The 18,964-nt window shown below is 39.3% G+C and overlaps 1 protein-coding gene and 1 long non-coding RNA gene across 2 annotated transcripts; both read left to right on the top strand.

The window, feature by feature from the left end:
• Nucleotides 1-458: 458 nt before the first annotated feature.
• On the top strand, nt 459-6,680 carry LOC136427411 (uncharacterized). Its single transcript, XR_010754422.1, has 2 exons — nt 459-605; nt 5,093-6,680. It is a non-coding gene; the product is annotated as an uncharacterized lncRNA (long non-coding RNA).
• A 2,859-nt stretch (nt 6,681-9,539) lies between these two features.
• LOC136427410 (glucose-1-phosphate adenylyltransferase-like) lies at nt 9,540-16,954 on the top strand. Its single transcript, XM_066416240.1, has 9 exons — nt 9,540-9,654; nt 10,742-10,935; nt 11,979-12,068; nt 12,542-12,621; nt 13,108-13,223; nt 13,626-13,723; nt 14,678-14,746; nt 15,221-15,279; nt 15,939-16,954. The coding sequence occupies exons 2-9, from the start codon at nt 10,744-10,746 to the stop codon at nt 16,036-16,038; spliced, it is 804 nt and encodes a 267-aa protein (XP_066272337.1). The 5' UTR covers nt 9,540-9,654; nt 10,742-10,743; the 3' UTR covers nt 16,039-16,954.
• Nucleotides 16,955-18,964: the final 2,010 nt, after the last annotated feature.

The following is an 18,964-nucleotide window of genomic DNA, read 5'->3' as shown; positions in this document are numbered from 1 at the left end:
ATGAAGTTCATGGCCTCAAACCGGGTCCGCCTTTTTACCGCATAGAGTACACCGGAATCAGTAATTTCTAGTGATTTCTTCTCCCCTGGGCCATAATGACTAAATTTGTACATACCTCTCTGTTGTACATGTTCGAACGTTCAAGAATGACTGTATTGAACGACGAAAGATATCAGTTATAACCGTTAACGTTATGGCGGGTTTCCACTCAGGTTTTGCAGTCAAACTTTCTTAGCCAATGAGAAACTAGATCACCAACGTCTCTGATTGGCCAATAATCGACACAGGCGATTTTCATTATCAAAAGCGGAAAAGTAATGATAAATAATAAGTAGATATGTCCTTGATAATAGCAACAGATACCGATTGAAACTGTCGGAGAGTATAAATTTTGAAACTTTTCTTATGTTTTGCTGTTGTTATACACAGTCCCTTTACCCGACTGCCCTTGCGCCAGATTCGGGTTTGGAGAAAGTGACAAACTTTTTCTTAGCTTAGCGCTTTATTAGACTTTTTGAAACGTCGTTGAAAGGAAAACTCAATGTTTCTGGAGATTTCTTGCCACTCATAGACAGACTCAATTGACATTTTCTGTGCCGGACCAAGTAAGTTAGTTCGTTATCCTTGCTATTAAATGAAAGTGAAAGTGATAGTGTGGAGGAATAATTTACATGAAGTGACGATAATTATAAGGGGGAGGGGGGCTCAGAAAATATCAGTCTGATATTTTCTGAGCCCCCCTCCCCCTTATAATTATCGTCACTTCATGTAAATTATTCCTCCACACTATCACTAGAGTAGAGAAGAGTAGAGTCTCCAGTCAGGTAGGATGCTTTACATCCAGTATTAAGTAATGTTTAGTGACAATGTTTCCGTGAACTTATTTGCTTATAGAGTCCATTCCACGTCACCAAGAGGGTTGTAATTGTCATAATTTACAAAAATTTTCAATCTATTGTAATTATTTGTGTGAGAGATTTCGTACTTTAGAAATATTTTGAATGTGAGTTCAACTTTATAAATATATCTCCGGTTTTCTAAAACCTTAGAAATATTCATCATATGGAATATGATATTTCTAACAGTTTCTAAATAATGATAACAGCATTTTACCATTATTTACAATTTCCTTCCATTTTTTACCATTATTTGTAACATCTTTATAAATAGGTCAGAGGGCTGGGAAAAAAGCAATTCACACATCCTTGCAAAGTATAGGGAAGAATGTTCTCCACAAATGACCCAACAGTGTCCCGCAGTGAAGTCTAAAGATGTACAAAAGCAGACATGTCGACAGACTTGGGCCAGATTAGCACCTACTTTTATGGGGGCAATCACCATTCTACCATTGTTTTCTACCATTTTTTGTAAATATTTCTAAAAGTGAAAGAATCACATCGATGTTTAGACATTATTCTAAATAAAGAGATTTTTTTGAAGTTCCTTTCAAAATATTTCTAAATTATCTAATCGAATTCAAATAAATTCATCTTTTTATATTCAATCTTTTCGAAAAATTTATAACTATTATCAATCAGATTCTTTTATTGTAAATTTTTCTAAATTATTACAAATACATGTATTATTATAAAGCCCTCTTGGTGACTTGGAATGGACTCTACCAGTACTTGCAGTTTCCTGTGTTTACAAATCACTGGCCTGTGAATATGGGTTTGGAGTCCTACGAAGAGAATGTCTTGATACTACTGTAACGTGTGCTGTGCTGGTCATATGTTTTAACTAAGTGTAAGCTTAGATTTTAACATGACAACTGTCTCATCCCTTGTATAATATGTGAGCATAAGAATGTAAATACTATCAAAATTCAGACTTACCGTAAGTCTGCCAAGTGGTATACTCAATCAAGATTTCAAGATAAAGGGTTTCCTAGGCCAACACTTAGATTTTCTACATGTGTGCTCATGTCATTTAATGTAACGTGTGAATGCGGCAGGGAGCTGCGAGATCATCGAGCATGAGGCTGACATTGTTTTGTAGTCAAAAGTATGTGATTTGGATCCCTAATACAAAACCGATACTAGATATGTATATATATGGCCTCCGTCGGTCAGTATTGACCATGGTAAAATCCTTATTCACAACAGCCCTACAGCCCTATACGAGAATGGCAGTCTCTGCCACAAAAATCACATCTGTAAGCTGACTCAGTTCTGTTGCAAAGCTCTTTTCTGCGGATCCGCTTTTCTTCTGCGCTGTGCATCAGTCTGGCTTCTCCTGATTTGAGCTGTTTGGACAGTCTGGCTTCTTCTGATTTGAGCTGTCTGGACAGTGTGCATCTCCACCTGGAACGGTCACTTGCAAGGTCCTCCCAGTGCTCCGTATCAATTACAAGAACTGCACTATCATATTGTGGTGAGACAAACCAAATTGAAAAAAAAAGTATCACTGAATCTTCAGCACCACGGACAGCTCCACCCATAGCCTGGTATCTATCCCATTCTAGCTCTGGTGAACTCCTATCGTTGCTTTTCTGCAGAGTACACTGGGCCCCATGGTCCCCATGTAAAGGTTTGGCCCCTACATAATGATTTCTTGGACGGGGGGTGGGGGTTGGGCATCACAGCCCTATCCGCTTGAGGCACATGGATTCAGTTTGAAATCTCTACGAATTATCAGATGGAAAGCAAGCATCAGTCTCACCTGCAGTAAATATAAGGCTCGAAATACTGGGTGCATGTGCACGTCTGTGCACCACTGGAGCTGTGTAAGAAAGGGCTGTACGAGCAATGAGTAAATTTTTAACCTGAAGGTGATATTGACCCACGTGTATTCATTCATAGTGCACAAGCCCGCCAAAGCCTGTTTACAGCCCGGTCCCTCCATGGAGGAGTAATTCTTTTCAATGCAATGTGACCCATGTATATGTATTCATAACCTGCTTTACAGATGTAGAGCCACCAAACCATCGTTCTGTAAAGCCCCACCATAGACGAGTAAATTTTTTTATTTTCTCTAAGTTTATGGTAACCATGTTTATGCATTGTAGAGCGTAACCTTGTTTATCGTCATGGAGGAGTTCTCTGTATAGGTCTAGATGTTTGTTCTGTGAAAGTGACGTGAACCATTTATATACATTCATAGTGCGTGGAGTCGACTAAACCTGCGTATCAGTCTGTAGCAATCTGTTTAGAACCCCTCCATGGATGAGTACTTTTTTACCTTTATGAATGTGAATGAAGACTTCAAACTTTTATGGCTTTTAAAAGAAACAAATAAGAAATGTTTGCTATCAGTTGCAATCTATAGCCTGTCTTTATTTGATTATCTTCAAATAAAGTTTGAAAAAATGCAACAAACAATGAAACGGGAAACAGCTAAAATATTGTGTTATTGATACTGTACACGTCATCCAAACGTTGCCCAATGGCAATACATTGCCAGAACATGGCACATTGGATATCAGGTGTCAGGCATTGCCCAATTGTTGCTCACGTTGCGTTTACTGTGGTAGTTTGTGTACCCCTTTTTCCAATAAGATGATTAATTCTATTTCATATCTACATGGCATAAAATTACAAAGGTGCAGTGACTTGTGTGCTGACCAACTGGCTTGCTAATATTCAAGCTATTAAAGTTCTAGTTTTTGACCCCTGGCATTAGTTAGTTAAAATCCTCCCACACCATAAGGTGTATGGGGTGATGCCCATCTCCGTTTCATAGCGCTAGCCCTGGGCCACACTGTGGTGCAATCACTGAAGCAGGGGGCTAGTCCACTGGCAGTGGAGTGTGTTTAACTTTCATACTGTTTCAGAGGTATGTACCATTTTTATGAAGTCTTTGGTATGAGTCGTATGACTCAATCCACGTCTTGCCCAGAGGTGTCCTACCTGGGCGCAAACTCGTGCCTTCTGACTCCAAGTCATTTGAAACAGATGTGGTAAGTGACCGAAGCACAGACCACTACACCACAGGGACCCCCCTGACCCCTGGCATATTTGGATAAAATAACTAGGGATGTGTACTTAAACTCACATTCAGGTTCAGCTCCAGATTCAGTTCCAGTTAAAGTTCAGGTCCTGACATCCCGAATGCTAGAAATACTGGATAAATGAAAAACCAAATTGCCATTACATTTCTGTATTGAAAAAAATGGCATCCTGACTGGAAAATCTGGGAAGAGCAGTGTGCTACCTTGGTCCTAGAAATAGGTTGTAGCAAAGAAGATGTGGTAATGCAGCACATCTGAACCACATGCTGTAGACATATCTCTGGCAGTAGTAATAATTTCTGTCATTTTCCAGTGCAAATTTTTAGGTTTTAGATCTAGACGGTTTAGAGCAAAAAGAAGAATATAATATTCTTAAGTTTATTTTAGGTAGTCTTAGAACTGAATCACTGAGCTTAAGTTTTATGGAACAGTCCTGAACCTAAATGTTTCAGGAGTCTGATCATGAATTCCGTTCGGTGTTTGTGAATGTTACTATTTGTGTGTCTATGCCTTTGTTTGTGTGTATGTGTGTGTGAATGTGTGTGTGTATTTGTATGTGCAACTGACCATTGAATTGCTCAGTGTGTGTGTGTGTGCCTGTGTGTGCGTGCGTGCGTGTGCGTATGTATGTGCATGTGTGTGTGTGCGTACAATGTACTTATGTATGTGTGCCAGTGCGTATTTGTGTGTATGTGCATGTTTGTGTATGTTACTGTTTGTGTGTCTATGTTTTTGAATGTGTGTATGCATAATTGTGTATGACTGCGCAAGTGGTATGTGTGTGTGTGTGAATGTGTGTGACTACATGCCTGTGTGTGTGGTATTTGTGAATAATAGCATTTGTGTGTGTTTATGTGTGTGTGCACGCTTTAGTGTGACTTTGTGTGTGTTTGTGTGTCTATGTATGTGTGTGCATGTGTTCATGCATGTGTGTGTGTGCGTGAGTGTGTGGATATAACTTGTCTGTATTGTGCATCACTTATAATATTTGAAGCAATGTAATTTTGCAGGACTTACTGTTTATACCGTTGATTTAAGTCTGTAAGGGATGAGTTACTTTATACACAACCAAATCTTACATTATTTTACCTGGCCAACATTTCTGAATCAGTAACTCAGCTTTTAGACATGTATCTTCTTCAGGGTCTGAATGGACTGCAGTTCAACAACTTGCCGCATGGTGACCTTTCTGATGGTATTGAACATCACCAACTCCCCACTCTACAGTCCAAACGACATGAAGCCTCTGTATGCGAGTTGCAGCGAATCCTGAACGACTCCACGCATCCCTGCAGACTGTTCCTGCCCCGGCAGTAGAGACAACCTACAACCTCCATCGACGTGTGGGACTGAAACCACCACTAAGCAGATCAAATAGACAGAAAAACTGTGATACCCGCCCAAAACTATATTATGGTCCATATGTCTAAGTTGCTATTGTAGTTATCAAAATTTGAACAATGTTGAATAATAATGCTTTTATGCTCTGTGTATTTAATTATCCAAAGTACAATAATCAGAGATTGTAAAATCAATACTGTCAATTCAGTCCAATGATAAAGGACTGCAATGTTGATTGATCAATAAAGTTTTTTTAAGTTTGGCCTCCACCACTGACGTTAAAGAATCAAGAAGGAAAGTGGTTGGTGGGTTGATATTTCTTGATTTGGGAAGTACAACTCACAGAGTGGGTCTAAACCAAACAAGGGGCTACTTGATTTTCAAGATCAAGTTCATTATCTTGATTTGACTTACCTTTTTTTTAATATGCCAAGTCATTCCAGGTAACAAATTTATGGCTTGATCATTTATTAGACCGTGTGCTCGGAATAACAATTGCCTTTTGTGCAAAAAAAAACTTGTGAAAAGACTTGCAATTGTTAGAACATATGACTGTCAAACAAGGGGACCCGCGTTCGCGATCCCGAGTTGCCCCCAGACATGTCCGGACATGCGCCCCGTTGCTGTGCCCTTGGGAAAGGCTTACTTACTTACTTCTCCTGGCATGTACTTAATACTCCGGTTCGCTGATATGGAACTCTTTACCGCAGGACGCTAGGGCAGCAACTTCTATTGCAACCTTTAAAAGACTCAGTAACTGACCCTTATGAATGATAATCGACTTATCGATTAATGACTTGACGAATTATTATTTGATATTTTTGCGTATTCACCACTTATCTATTCTTCGTATTATTGATACGATTTGGATTCACCTTGTTTGACCAAACTTTTGTTATTTATTGTTATGTTGACCCCTTGACATCCCCTCATCTCGACCTCTATGAAAAGCAGCCCTGGAGGCCGATTAGAGCATATTTCCAGAGTAAATAAAGGCACAAACAAACAAACATGTAGGGCAGCAACAAGTTTCCCATCTCCGTCTGTCCTGGGCAACCCTCTGGAAAGGTATGTTAAAGCTGGAACTGAAGGGGCAAAATGAGCAAGCCGTGTTGTGGATGTAGGTAAAGATTTGTAAAGATTATCCCACTGTGATGGAGAAATGAAATTAATGATGCCCTGGGTGTAGAGTGTCAATCAGAATGACATTCAGTATGCACATGTGTCTATGAATATAAAATTTATTACATGTTCAATCGGTGACTTGTGAAGCTATAGTTTTTAGTTACCCCCCATATAATGATGTAACGATACAATGTGAATTAACAGAAACACTATGTAAAGTTACAATGATTTCTAAAATCAATAAAGAAATGGTGTTTTTATGAAATAGCTCATCTTTGGCGTTACTGGCTACTGACTTTGTCAATATCACTGTGAGTTTTAGCAACGTTCTTTACTTACTTACTTCAATACAATTAATAAAACTCTACAACTGAATAAGATTCAGAGATTACTTCCGGACGTTTTGAATGATTAGATTCCAGCATATCACATGAATAGATCATGGTAATCAACGTAGCATTCACTGTTGCAGCCTTATTTTGGATAAACAGATTTACATGTATGTCATACCTGGGCAGCAAAAATGTTCGATAAGGGTGTTCTGCATCTTGTGAATATTTTCCGTTATGTCATACCTGGGCCGTGAAAAGATTTGATCCGAGTGTTCCGGACCAGGTGATAACTTGGGTTATGACATACATGTAAATAAAATACAACACGGTCTATTCTGCATCACCCTCGGTCCCAGCCCTCCCGCTGGTCAGATCTCTGTCTGGCCATAACCCACAGTTGGGCTGGTATCTTGGGTCAGATACGGAATATACCATGTTGTATTCTAAATAATGTTATATATATGACTGTTGCGTATGTTCCATGTCTTATTGTTTTACAAAATAGAATTTAAATGTGAATGTGCTCAGAGCCTTTCAGAAAGTGACCATTTACAGGAAATGTAAACTCGACCACTTCCATTGGTGAAATGCAAACGAAACGACTATTTAATCTACAACCTAATATCCCACTGTATTTAAGAGAAATGGCTTAAATATTGCAATTCTTTGTTTTACATGGGAGCAATGTCTGATTCAAGGTCATATAAGCCTCAAAACTTCAAACCCCTTTGAGAGTCTTTAAGGGTTTCCCCATTCCCAAAACTAGAGTTCCACGACCTCATACCTTCGCCAAATGATTTTAACCATTGTGACTGACGTATTAGGAGTGTTTCTCATCAATTATAAATCATACCAGTTGATTGTCTTAAAATATGACATGTCCAAAGTATGAGCTTAACAAAGTATGAGCTTAACAAAGAAGGTGATGCTAATATTGATCATCAATTAGATACTGATTTGCATAAAAAGTATCTAATCATGTTCATCATCACTCAAGCTATCTACTTACCAAAAATCATTGCCATCCATCAAGCCCTTCTTGAGTTATTCCCTTTCAAAGTCAGATGCAAAACCTGCTCCTGCAGTTCCAAAAATGCCGCTAGGGGGCCCAAACCCATACCACTTACTCTATGTCCAAAGAGCTATCTACCACTCAAAAATCAGTTCCATAGCATGTCCAGAACACGAGATATCAAAACAGGAAGTTCCGCTGCAGTACCATAACAAGCCGCTAGGGGACCCAAAATCTAATCATTTCCTAGTCTCATCAAGACCTACCCACCTACCAAATATCAAGACAATCCATCCAAGCCTTCTCGAGTTATGCTGTACATTACATACATACATGTACATACACACATACATACATACAAACGCTACCCTCTGCATAACCTTCTCGGCGAAGGTAAAGACAGAAATTTGACAGTTTGGCAGTACGTAGCTTCTCTGTCACTTTTCTTGATACGCTGTGTTAGGCAAAACCTGCTATGCAGCATTTCCAAAGCCGCTTGAGGGCCTAACCTATTATACCACTTCCTCTATGGCCAAAGAGCTATCTACCACTCAAAAACAGGGCCATGGCATGTTCAGAACACGAGATATTAAAACTGGAAGTTTCGCTGTAGTACTATATCAAGCTGCAAGGTGGCCTAAAATCTAATCATTTCCAGGTCTTATCAAGACCTACTCACATTAAATATCAAAACAATCTAACTTGGCCTTCTCGAGTTATGCTGGTCTTCTACATGCACACATACATACATACATACACACGCATATACACATACATACAAATGCTACCGAAAATATAACCTTCTTAACTAAGGTAAATATTGCTCGAAGTTCGAAGTAATGTATCCTGTTGAAAAAATACTTTGCTGTGGACGTTCAGCTTTTTAGAAATAAACTTAAACTAGAGGGGCAACATTTGCGAGCAAATGCAAAATGTTTACCTTCACATAGTCTATCTTTACGTTTCTACCAGGAATGATAACGTGTTTTATTTAGTTGATGCATTGGCACAGGTCCATGACACAGGATAAGTCAAGAAGAGACGAATAAATGTTCATGATTTTCGACCTGCACTAATGAAGACCAACGAAATGGATGCATAATTCGTACAATCAATAAGGAAAATTTATGTCTTAATTGTGCTTGATGATATGACTAGCATGCTCATGACGAAGGTAAAAAGGATCAAGAGCAACATTTATTGATATGAATGATGCAAAATATGACAATTTCAATATTGTAATGAATTGGTGATAAATGATAGAATATCTATGCTAGTGACACATGTAAGGTTTAGATAAAGGTGAACATTATCAGACACACATTTAGTGAATTTGAGTCCGGTATTCGTGTTATTTTAATTATTGCTTTTTTTTCCAAAGATTTGTTTAAAGACATGTACAAGCAATGAAAATTCGAAACGCATTCTATTGGGATTCTTAAGTTCGATTTTGTGCTTAAAATGCCATTTTTCTTCACCAGTTTTTGCCGCATAAAATCATATTTTTGCATATATATGGGACAAAACGACCAGGGTGCAGTGTCATATGTACAGGTCTAACAGCTTGCTGGATTTCATGCTATTCCAAGCTCTAATTTTGGAGATACTAATGTTTTTTTTGTGCAGAGAAGAAGAAGGAGAGGAAACGTTACGGTAGCAAAAACAAATAATAATGTTTACTTCTGTGAAGGTAAACATAATTATGTTCAGAATAGAAGGACTGTTATACAAGGAATAGAAAGTCTACTGAAACGAAAGGACCTGCCCTGACCTGGCCGTGTGAGGAATGAAGCGACATGAGAAAGACTGTCGGACATACAGCATCACTATGACGATAATCTGAACTGCTTAACTGTAACCTTTGACCTAAATCACTTCCGGGTACAGGGTTTCAGGTTTGCACGTTTGTGTTTTGATTTTCCACATAATTCATTGATTCAGGTCAATTTGTAGTTATTTCCTGAGTACATGTGTATTGTTTAGTTATTTTCCTACCATTCTTATCTACGTTGTTACCTCCTTGAAACGGAAGCTGAGCAGAGAGGGGTGCTGCAAGTGTGTGTGTGTGTGGGGGGGGGGGGGGGTGCTCATCTCAGTTTTGCCAAGGAGGTTATGGTTCTTAGCCTGAGTACCGGCCTCCGTAGTGACCGCTGGCTTAAAAGAATTCGCTTGCTAACCACAAGCGATTTTTTTGAGCCAGCGGTCACTACAGAGGCTGGTGCTCAGACTATATGGTTTTGCCAACTGTAGGATAAAATAAGAAGGACAGGGCAGTCCTTGGTTCTCCTTAGCCAGAATATTTCAAAAGTCATGATATGCCACTTTGGTCTTTCTAACTAATTGATAACTATTATTACTCAAAGTAAGAGACATGTTGATGACATTGTATTAAAGGCACCCAGAGCATTTTATGAGGCTTGAAAACTAGAAATATTCTTGTTGCTGTAATATTTTTAAAATTGACATTTTATGCTACTGTTTACCACATAAACGTGCGGATTTCTTATCAAAAGTGCTCAAAAGCGGCACAAAACTAAGCTGCATTGTGATCTTCTAGTTTCACGTGCCTAGTGTAAATAGACCGATACCATATGGTCAAATCGCTAATTGTGATGGACAGTCAGGATCAGTCTATTAGGGCTTGGATTTTCTATCAGATCTCACCACACGACATCGTATCTTTGCTCCTTTAATATCGATATGCAATTGCATAGTGTTATTGAAACTTACTATGTGTAGGAATGACTAGAAATTTGATTTTTTAAAATTCAAGTTTCAAGCTAGTCTGTATAACTCAAACTCCAGCTGTCCGGGGGTTTCTCTCCGGTTACAGGGTGGCGAGCAGTTACAGGAGGCTTGATTGAATTCAGGCTAGTTTCAAGCCTCATAAAATGCTCTGGAAACTATCTATTAATTTAAACTAAATGTTGTTGATACCGGTAATAATCAATCATAAATATATTTTCCCACTGATGCTTCAAGAGATGAAGGTGTTGTTTCTTGCTGCGGGTTACGGAACCAGACTCGAGAGAGACGTCCTGGCGGACCAATCAGGGAGGTATGACCACCTGAGGGGTGTGCCTAAACCCCTGGTACCTGTCGGCGGGCATCGGCTCATCTCTCATTGGATGAACATCCTGATGAAACTTGACACCGTGGAACAATTTTACCTCGTGGTAAGAATCGCTATAAAAGAATTTGCTGTGATAATCTCTCATTGGATCCAGGATATCCTGATAAAACTTGACGCGGTGGAACAATTATCTAGTGGTAAGTTTTTCGTTTCAAGGCAATCTCATTTGAAGTGAAGCATGATGCTTTTTTTAAGTAGCTAGTCGTAGTGCAATGTGGCTTTGCTATGACTCGCGTTTTGGCCAAGCACACCGGGTCACCCTTACTCTTCTCAATAAGTGTCTCGAAGGCTTTACGTCACCATCCAAAATGACGAATGCAATCCCTTACAACATGTCAGAGCTCGAGTCGAACTCACTCCCTAGGATCCACGGAATTTGATCCAGATGATAAAGTAGCGGGTTGCATTACAGGGATGACAACATAGTTACTTGCGCATGCCCCCATTGCCGGCCATAATAAGACCCACTAAAGTAAGGCCCTATAAAAGTACTTACCTTAACTTCAATCTTAAAAACTCTTCTCCACCAGGAAGTCACAAGCTTAGGGTATACTTGATAAACATGCAAAGAAAACAGAGGGTTGTACAGCTCAAACTCGCAGAAACGTCACCCGGAAGTAAACAGACCCTATCTCTGACCTAGTTCCCGGCCATACCCATCCGCATGACCTAACAACTCACATATGTTCTTACGCCACCTAAACTGCTGAACGAAACAATTTTCAACTAAAATGGGAAAGCTAAGACCCTACCTGTTCCTTCTAACCAAAAATGTCTCCAGATTGGGCAAAAAATTTCAAGGAAAAGAAAGGTTTCAAAGATTTTAAGTAGGGACTACAAAGGAGTTCAAAGATTACGCAACTCAACTTAGGGGTGAGCCCTACAGCTTGCGCCACAGGGACATGTAGTAGTAAGGATCACTGGAAAAGACTGTGATGGTGACCTAAAAAATCTGAACTGTTTTCTTACAATTGGAGCATTGAACAACAGGGGTCAGTCATTTTGTAAAAACTTATCCTCCAATAGAATTTTGTGACTAGTGAATATGACTGTCCCTCTGATACATACTCTTTATCTAATTTACAGACAAATCAGAAGTACCTGGCACAGTTTGAAGCCTGGGCGCAGGCCTGGCCAAAGCTGCAGATTGTCAGTGATGGAACCACAGACAATGAGGTGAGAGCGATGCTACAGTAACTGTAGACCATAATGTTACAGCTTTGGCTGCAGAAAACAACTTTTATGGATGACTCCAAATCTAAGGCAAGAGCACACAAAAAACAAGATGGGCAAAAAAAAACATGATGCCTAAGTTTTCAATAAAGAGAACATAAATGTTGTAGCAGGAATTGAAGTGACAAAACATGATTTTTTTTTAATCAGGCAAAAATCGATGCACCCCTAAAATCGATAAAGGTGTGAAGCACTTCCAGGTAGATGATATTTGTAGAATATAATTTCCACAAAGTTGTTCCTCCAAATGGTAACCCTGATTTGTGCTTCTGACCATGCATATGTTCAATATCAATGTACTGAAACTTCTCTAAACGCCATTGCAGAAGTACTTTTCTTTCATTTCTATGATATATGAATGCAAGAATGTGAGGGTCTGTAGAATTTAGCAAAAGCTGATTTTTCTCACCTTGCAGACGAGAAGTGGAGCAGTAAGATGTATTCAGCTAGCAGTGCAACACTTCCAAATAACCGATGACTTGTTAGTAATAGGAGGGTCAGTGCTCTTGCATTTCTTTAAAGAAACATTTATAAGAACAGTGTATTGTAGTCAAAGTAAGCCTAGTCAACAGGTGGCCCCATTGCTGGTACATGTATAATCATTATTTTGAATAGCAGCATACCCACCAGATTTGATTGTGCTACAAGTATTGTTGTCCTTGCAGGAGAAAAACAAAAGTAGCGAGTGTGAAGGCATCATTTACATCATAATTTCAATTAATTTTACAAAGTTTACAGACGCAAAATACATAGGACACCACTATTAGACACAGTTGAAGGCCTACACTGTGAAAAACACCCGTCTACACAGCCAGTAGCATATTGGTTTAGCATAACTTCCCTGCATGTTTGTCAGTCATATCATAACTATCTGTTCAAGGGTAAAAAAGAAATGAAATTGAATACAGCCTTGGAACATTATTCAAAAATTCATGTGGATTCTTTTCTGTCAGAAGTCTAAACTTGTTTGCATTTCTTCCAGAGATACACTGTTTTATGAGGATTTTGACCTACGAACCTTTTTGGAAACATTCAATGAGCTTCAAACGAAGACAAAAGACGCCTGTTTGGTTACATACTACAACTGTGCAGAACATGGTAAGTATTAGTATAAGTTCTACTGAATGTCTCGAAATGTTGCTTTTAGTATCTCACTCATAAAGCGAGACAACAGTAGGCCGAAGTCAATCGTACAAATGTACCTATTTTGACTTACATTACGTTGTTTGCATTTGATATAGAAAATCTGGTGCTTTGTCAGCTTGGTCTGCAACAGAACAAAAAGGCAACAGTACTAGTTACTCAAGCAACTAGATAGAATTTGGAAACAGTCAGACGTTTTAGGTGGGTTTTGTTAGTGACCAAATTCATCCAGTTGCATGTCATTGTGTAACTGCTACCTTGCATATCTTACTACCAGGATGTCTTAGACTTTCATTGAGGTAGAATAAGCCATGTTTGCTGTCTTCATTGCTAATCAGATCTTGTTTGTCTCTGTAGAAACAGTTAAGTTTGGAATTCTTGAGGTGGATGAGCATGATGTGGTGACAAGATTCAGAGAAAAACCCCAACCAGAGGAGACACCATCAAGACGGGCAGTAAGAATGACATAATTAAATCTTTTGTTTGTTTTTTCAGACCCTTGTTGTGCTTAGTGGCACACAGGGCAGCAAGTTTGCTTGCTGTTTCATTAGCATGCAGGGGATATTTTTAACAATGAGAGGTTGCCAGCCCTTCCCCTTTAACATGCTCAAGGCACCTCCTCGAACACGGGACCTACATTTTACGTCCCTTCCGAAAGATGGGTGCAATGCCAAACAAGATGTCCTGAGCCAGGATTGAGCCGGGTATCCCAATTTAGCAGCTAGTTAGAGCTAGGAGCTCAGCTGTGGCAATTAAAAATTATTGCCATAGTGAAGGTGTTTGGGTTAATCTTACTTCACTGTAAGGAAAGTATTTACGTAGCACTCTTAGTTCTGCCATAATATTTGTTCAAAACTCACTTAGAAATCAGAAAGGCATCTGCCAAGCAGATATAGAAAGGCACCATAACTGGAGGGGTTCCTAGTAGATATCGAAAGGTGGGAGCACACTAGAGTGTCCTTTTTCTGCCATTTTTAGATAGGTGGAGTGAGAATCTAGGCCAGAAGTTTAGATATTCGGTTTGCTGGGGCTCCTATGATCGTTTTGGTTGTTATTCTAGCTCTGTAGGATGTGTTTTCTAGGAGTTACTGTTATTTTTCTGACACCGCACCCCTCCACGTAAAGCGTTCAGTGTAGACTGCCCAAGCGGTAACCAAGTTATTTATCATTCCGTTAAAAAACTTTGCCTTTCTATATATGCTTGGATCTCCTCAAGTTTTGGTGTTCACAGAGCTGTTTCTTGGTGGGAGGCATGATGTTCAGCACGTTCTTGTGATAATAGATCAACTGGGGAAGGTTCAAAGCTAGAATACTAGATTCGGTGAACTCCCTGAATCCTACATACATGTTTACTCTGCTGAGGAAAAGTTATTCTAGTCATCATCAGATTTTCTTTCCATTTTCTGCAGTGCCCTTGTTTCTACCTATATAGCAGCAGCAGTCTCCCTCTACTCCAGGAGTTTCTGTTGGAAAGAAAGGTCAGGATCTTCACTTCCAGTTATTTGCTGTTGATTGAATTTCGTCATATTGCCTCCATCTTTTTTTTTCGTTTCAAGGCATCCTCATTTGGGGTGAAGCATAATGCTTATTCAAGTAGCTAGTGGTAGTGCAATGTGGCTTTGCTATGGCTCGCATTTTGGCCTAGAACACCGGGTCACCCCTACTCTTCTCGATAAATGTGTTGGGTTCTTTTACATGCAGAGGTTTTGACGCTTGAGGCTAATGCCTGAAGCTCCCATCTGAAATGACGAATGCAATCCCTTACAACATGTCCGAGCTGGAGTCGACCCTAGGATCGAACTCAGGCCCTAGGATCCACGGAATTTGATCCAGATGGCGAAGCAGCGGGGTTGCGTTACCCCTTCTTTTTACCGGGTAGATATTGTATCAAAATGCACATGTGTATAGAAGTTATCTATTGATTCTAATTTGTACCATGGATCGTTATGCAGGATCGTCCCTTGAAAGAGATAGATGCACCTGGCAACTTTCTTCAATACCTGTACACAAGGTAGGATTGATAGTGTTAAAGGCATCCAGAGCATTTTATGAGGCTTAAACCTTGAATAAAAAACCTCCAATTTCTAGTCATTCCTACACATAGTATGTTCCAATAACACTATACCATTACATATCGACATTAAAGGAGCAAAGATATGATGTCGTTGTGTTGTACGTGAGAACGGATGAAAAATCCAAGCCCTAATAGACTGATCCTGACTGCCCATCACAACATGCAGTTTGGCCAATGGGAGAATGACTGCATGTCCAGCAAATATTTGCATTTTTATGTTTTAGTTTTGCATTTCTACGTTTTGACGGAGGTGGGTGGGGCTATGGTGTCAGTCTATTTACACTAGGCGTGTGAAACTAAAAGATCACCATGTAGCTTATTTTTGTGCCGATTTTGAGCACTTTTAATAAGAAATCTGCACGCAAATGTGGTAAACAGTGGCATTAATTGTCATTTTCATAAAGATTACAGCAACTAGATTATTTCCAGTTTTCAAGCCTAATAAAATGCTCTGGGTGCCTTTAAAAGGCAGATGACAACTTGAAACACAATTGCCAAGTAAAACTAGAATTGAATTCTCCAAGAAATTGAAATATCTTTGTATTTGGCTCTCATTTGAATATCTCGTTGACTTTATGTTTTTGTCTGTTCTACAGGAGGCCTGTGTTTGTGTACGAGATCTCGGGAAGGTTTGATGTGGGAGGACTACAATCTTACATTGTCTGTGACCAGTACTTCATGAAAAAGGGGCAATAGAGTTTACATCAGCTTTTTGTATTTTTTGAGAGGACTAAAAATTTCTACAGGGTGTTTGGGACAGATGTTTGGTAGTATTACGGCCACCTAATTTTGTTTTTGCTTCTCGGAATAGCCTCTCCTGTTTTTCCCATTTAAAAAAAAAATGGGTCGCTATTCCCAAAAATTTTTACTTACGATTTTACTGTTCGTTCAGTTGTAAGACCCACTAGCCACCAAAATAGATTATAAAGGCCTGCACATACCTAAAAAGTGTGGTCACATTTTATCATAACTTAGAATTTTTCATTTATTACAACTATTTCTCAATATCAATCCATATATCACATAGCAGAAGGTAATTTTGTTAATGAAATAGTTACTGTACTAGATCAAAGAAAGGGGTGCTTTGCATGAGATGAGCCATACAAAACTGAAACTTGAATAATCCTCTTATTCTTTATGTTATGTAAACCGTTGTCTTCACCCCAGACTATTTGCCAATTTTTTTTTTTTCGCCGTCGCTCCAATTTTGTCTAGAGAAATCTGAGAATCAACAAATTAACTTGGTGTGGCCTGAGAAAAAGAAAAAAAAGTTAGATGAAATTGATCCAAAAATAAACTTGATACAGTACTTATATCAAGTAAATCATTTAAGAGAGCAACTGTCATGAATGGGATGCATTATCTGTCTTGCATGAAAAATTGAAATACCTCAACAGCAAAACATATTTCTTACATCTGTCAGTTTCTCGACTAAGTCTAGGAAAAGAAGATTGAACTAATGTCAATTTGTTAAAAGATCCATCAGGTGGACCATTGTATAAGCATGTTAGGTCTGTAAAAGAGGCTGTCAATCTTTTTGCACTTGTCCATTTAATAAGAGGATGAACTGAACTGAACCATTTAATTAATATGTTCAATAAAATGTAGTACTGAGAAAAGGGTTTTGTCTCTAAGTCCTTCAAATATGTTATGGTCTATATTTCACTTGGTAAGTCCATACTGGTACATGTAATTAAAAACTATGACAGTAACGGCACTGAACCTTAATCGGACACTTTCGAGAAAATGTAGTCTGTGCAGAATCATAAATCAACACGCGACTTTTTGAGTATTTCAATAACTGTTGGGTGCAATATGTGTAGTGCTTCCCCAGTCATTACTGCACAAGTCATGATTGTATAAATATTCCGATTATTAAGCTGTGGCTGGAAAACAAGGCTTGAAAATAGAATCACTTATGAATAAGTCCCTTGGGAATTATGTTCCAAAAAGAACATTAATCCAACACTATACAAGAGTGAATTTGTTTATCCTTGATTTTGCTCTATACAATCTCTCCCTCAACTAAAAGCCAATAAGGTAAAATAGACACACCATATCAGTCGACACAACTGCCATGAACTAGTCATCAACCATCGTCCTAAAAATGGTATGGCTGCTCTCCCTCCCACGACATGCCCTACCTGATATACCCTGGGAGACCATACACCGTATATCAGCGCGCCACCAAGCACCTCACGCGCGCCCAAGCTTTCCCGGCCCACCCTCCCGCTGCCCCCGAAGACCGACCCCGCTCCACTCTCCGCTGTAAACCCAAGCTCCGCTAGCTGTATTCGTTTACAGCGGAGAGTGGGGCGGGGTCGGTCTTCAGGGGCAGCGGGAGGGTGGGCCGGGAAAGCTTGGGCGCGCGTGCGGTGCTTGGTGGCGCACCGATATACTGTAATTCACTTTATCTTCACATGATCAAAATTTCACGGTGTAAGGAAAATGGACATTTTCACTGAACGTTAATTTCACGGTGGCGACAAGTGATTTACAGAGCGGGTGTGTGAAGGAATCATAAATAATAGCAGCAGTTTTTTTTCACGGTGATGATAAGTTCACGGTACAGAGATGACAGTGAACATAAAGTTACAGTAAAAGAAACAAGAATTACAGTATGGTGTCTGGTCTCCCAGGGTATACCTGATAAAAACATGTCAAATTTTCCTGACCTTCTCACCAGAACATGTTCTCTTCAGGGCCTGACCATTGCACATTTTTATGTTGCCCACCTTACTGTATTTAGAGGCAATCAAAATATTTTGCATATCAGCGCCAGGTCTTAACTTCCAGGGGAGTACTGAAAAGTGTCGGATTAAGGTTGCGTCCGATTAAGGTTCAGTGCCGTTACATGTATCTCTAGAAAAAACAACTGACACATTACGTCATAGGTCCATAGTTTATTTCATTTTCACTCGGAGGCCAGAAAACACTTCAACAGACACACTTTGGAGATTCCAGTTATTCATATCAATAAGACACAACATGGAACAGCAAATCTTACCTCAAGCAGATCCTAATGTTTAGCACAGTCCTGTTCACCTATTAGTATCACCCACTGTTTCTGAGTTGTCAACACCGTTTCATAACTGATTTTGGCACACAAACATGACCTACAAAATACAGAACAAATCTGTGATGTACAACGTTTCTGCATGCTAATGTTTTTATTTTATGTGTTCCCAATGGCTAAAACATGTCCAGTATTTTGTCTCATTACAATGTACATGAATGAAGTAACATACATGTATTTTGGATTGAACAGAGATAATTTTGGAGGGTGTTGTATGGAAATATTGGTTGGTGTTGAATCATTCAATTCTGTCATTTTCTACCTGAAAATCATTACTTTCTCATGACATGGGCCTTCCAGTGCAGTTTCCCCTCTAGTTTCTTGGTCGTGCTCTCTTGGTTTGTCCCTTGTACAGTAGGGTCTTGCATCCCAGATACAATGTGAGCTGAGCTACTTCCCACCACCTATAGCTACTACCCAAATGTTTCATGTTCATCACAAATCAACGACCACGGTGGGCTGTTTTTGATGCATAGTGAATACAGTCTAAGTCTATAAATGCTCAAACTTCAGCTGGGGTCGAGAATGCAGTAATGTCATGATTTT

This window comes from Branchiostoma lanceolatum, chromosome 2, assembly GCF_035083965.1.
Source record: "Branchiostoma lanceolatum isolate klBraLanc5 chromosome 2, klBraLanc5.hap2, whole genome shotgun sequence".
In the NCBI taxonomy this organism is placed as follows: Eukaryota; Metazoa; Chordata; class Leptocardii; order Amphioxiformes; family Branchiostomatidae; genus Branchiostoma; species Branchiostoma lanceolatum.
Note: the sequence above shows the minus strand (reverse complement) of the source record. Positions and strands in the feature narration are given on the sequence as shown.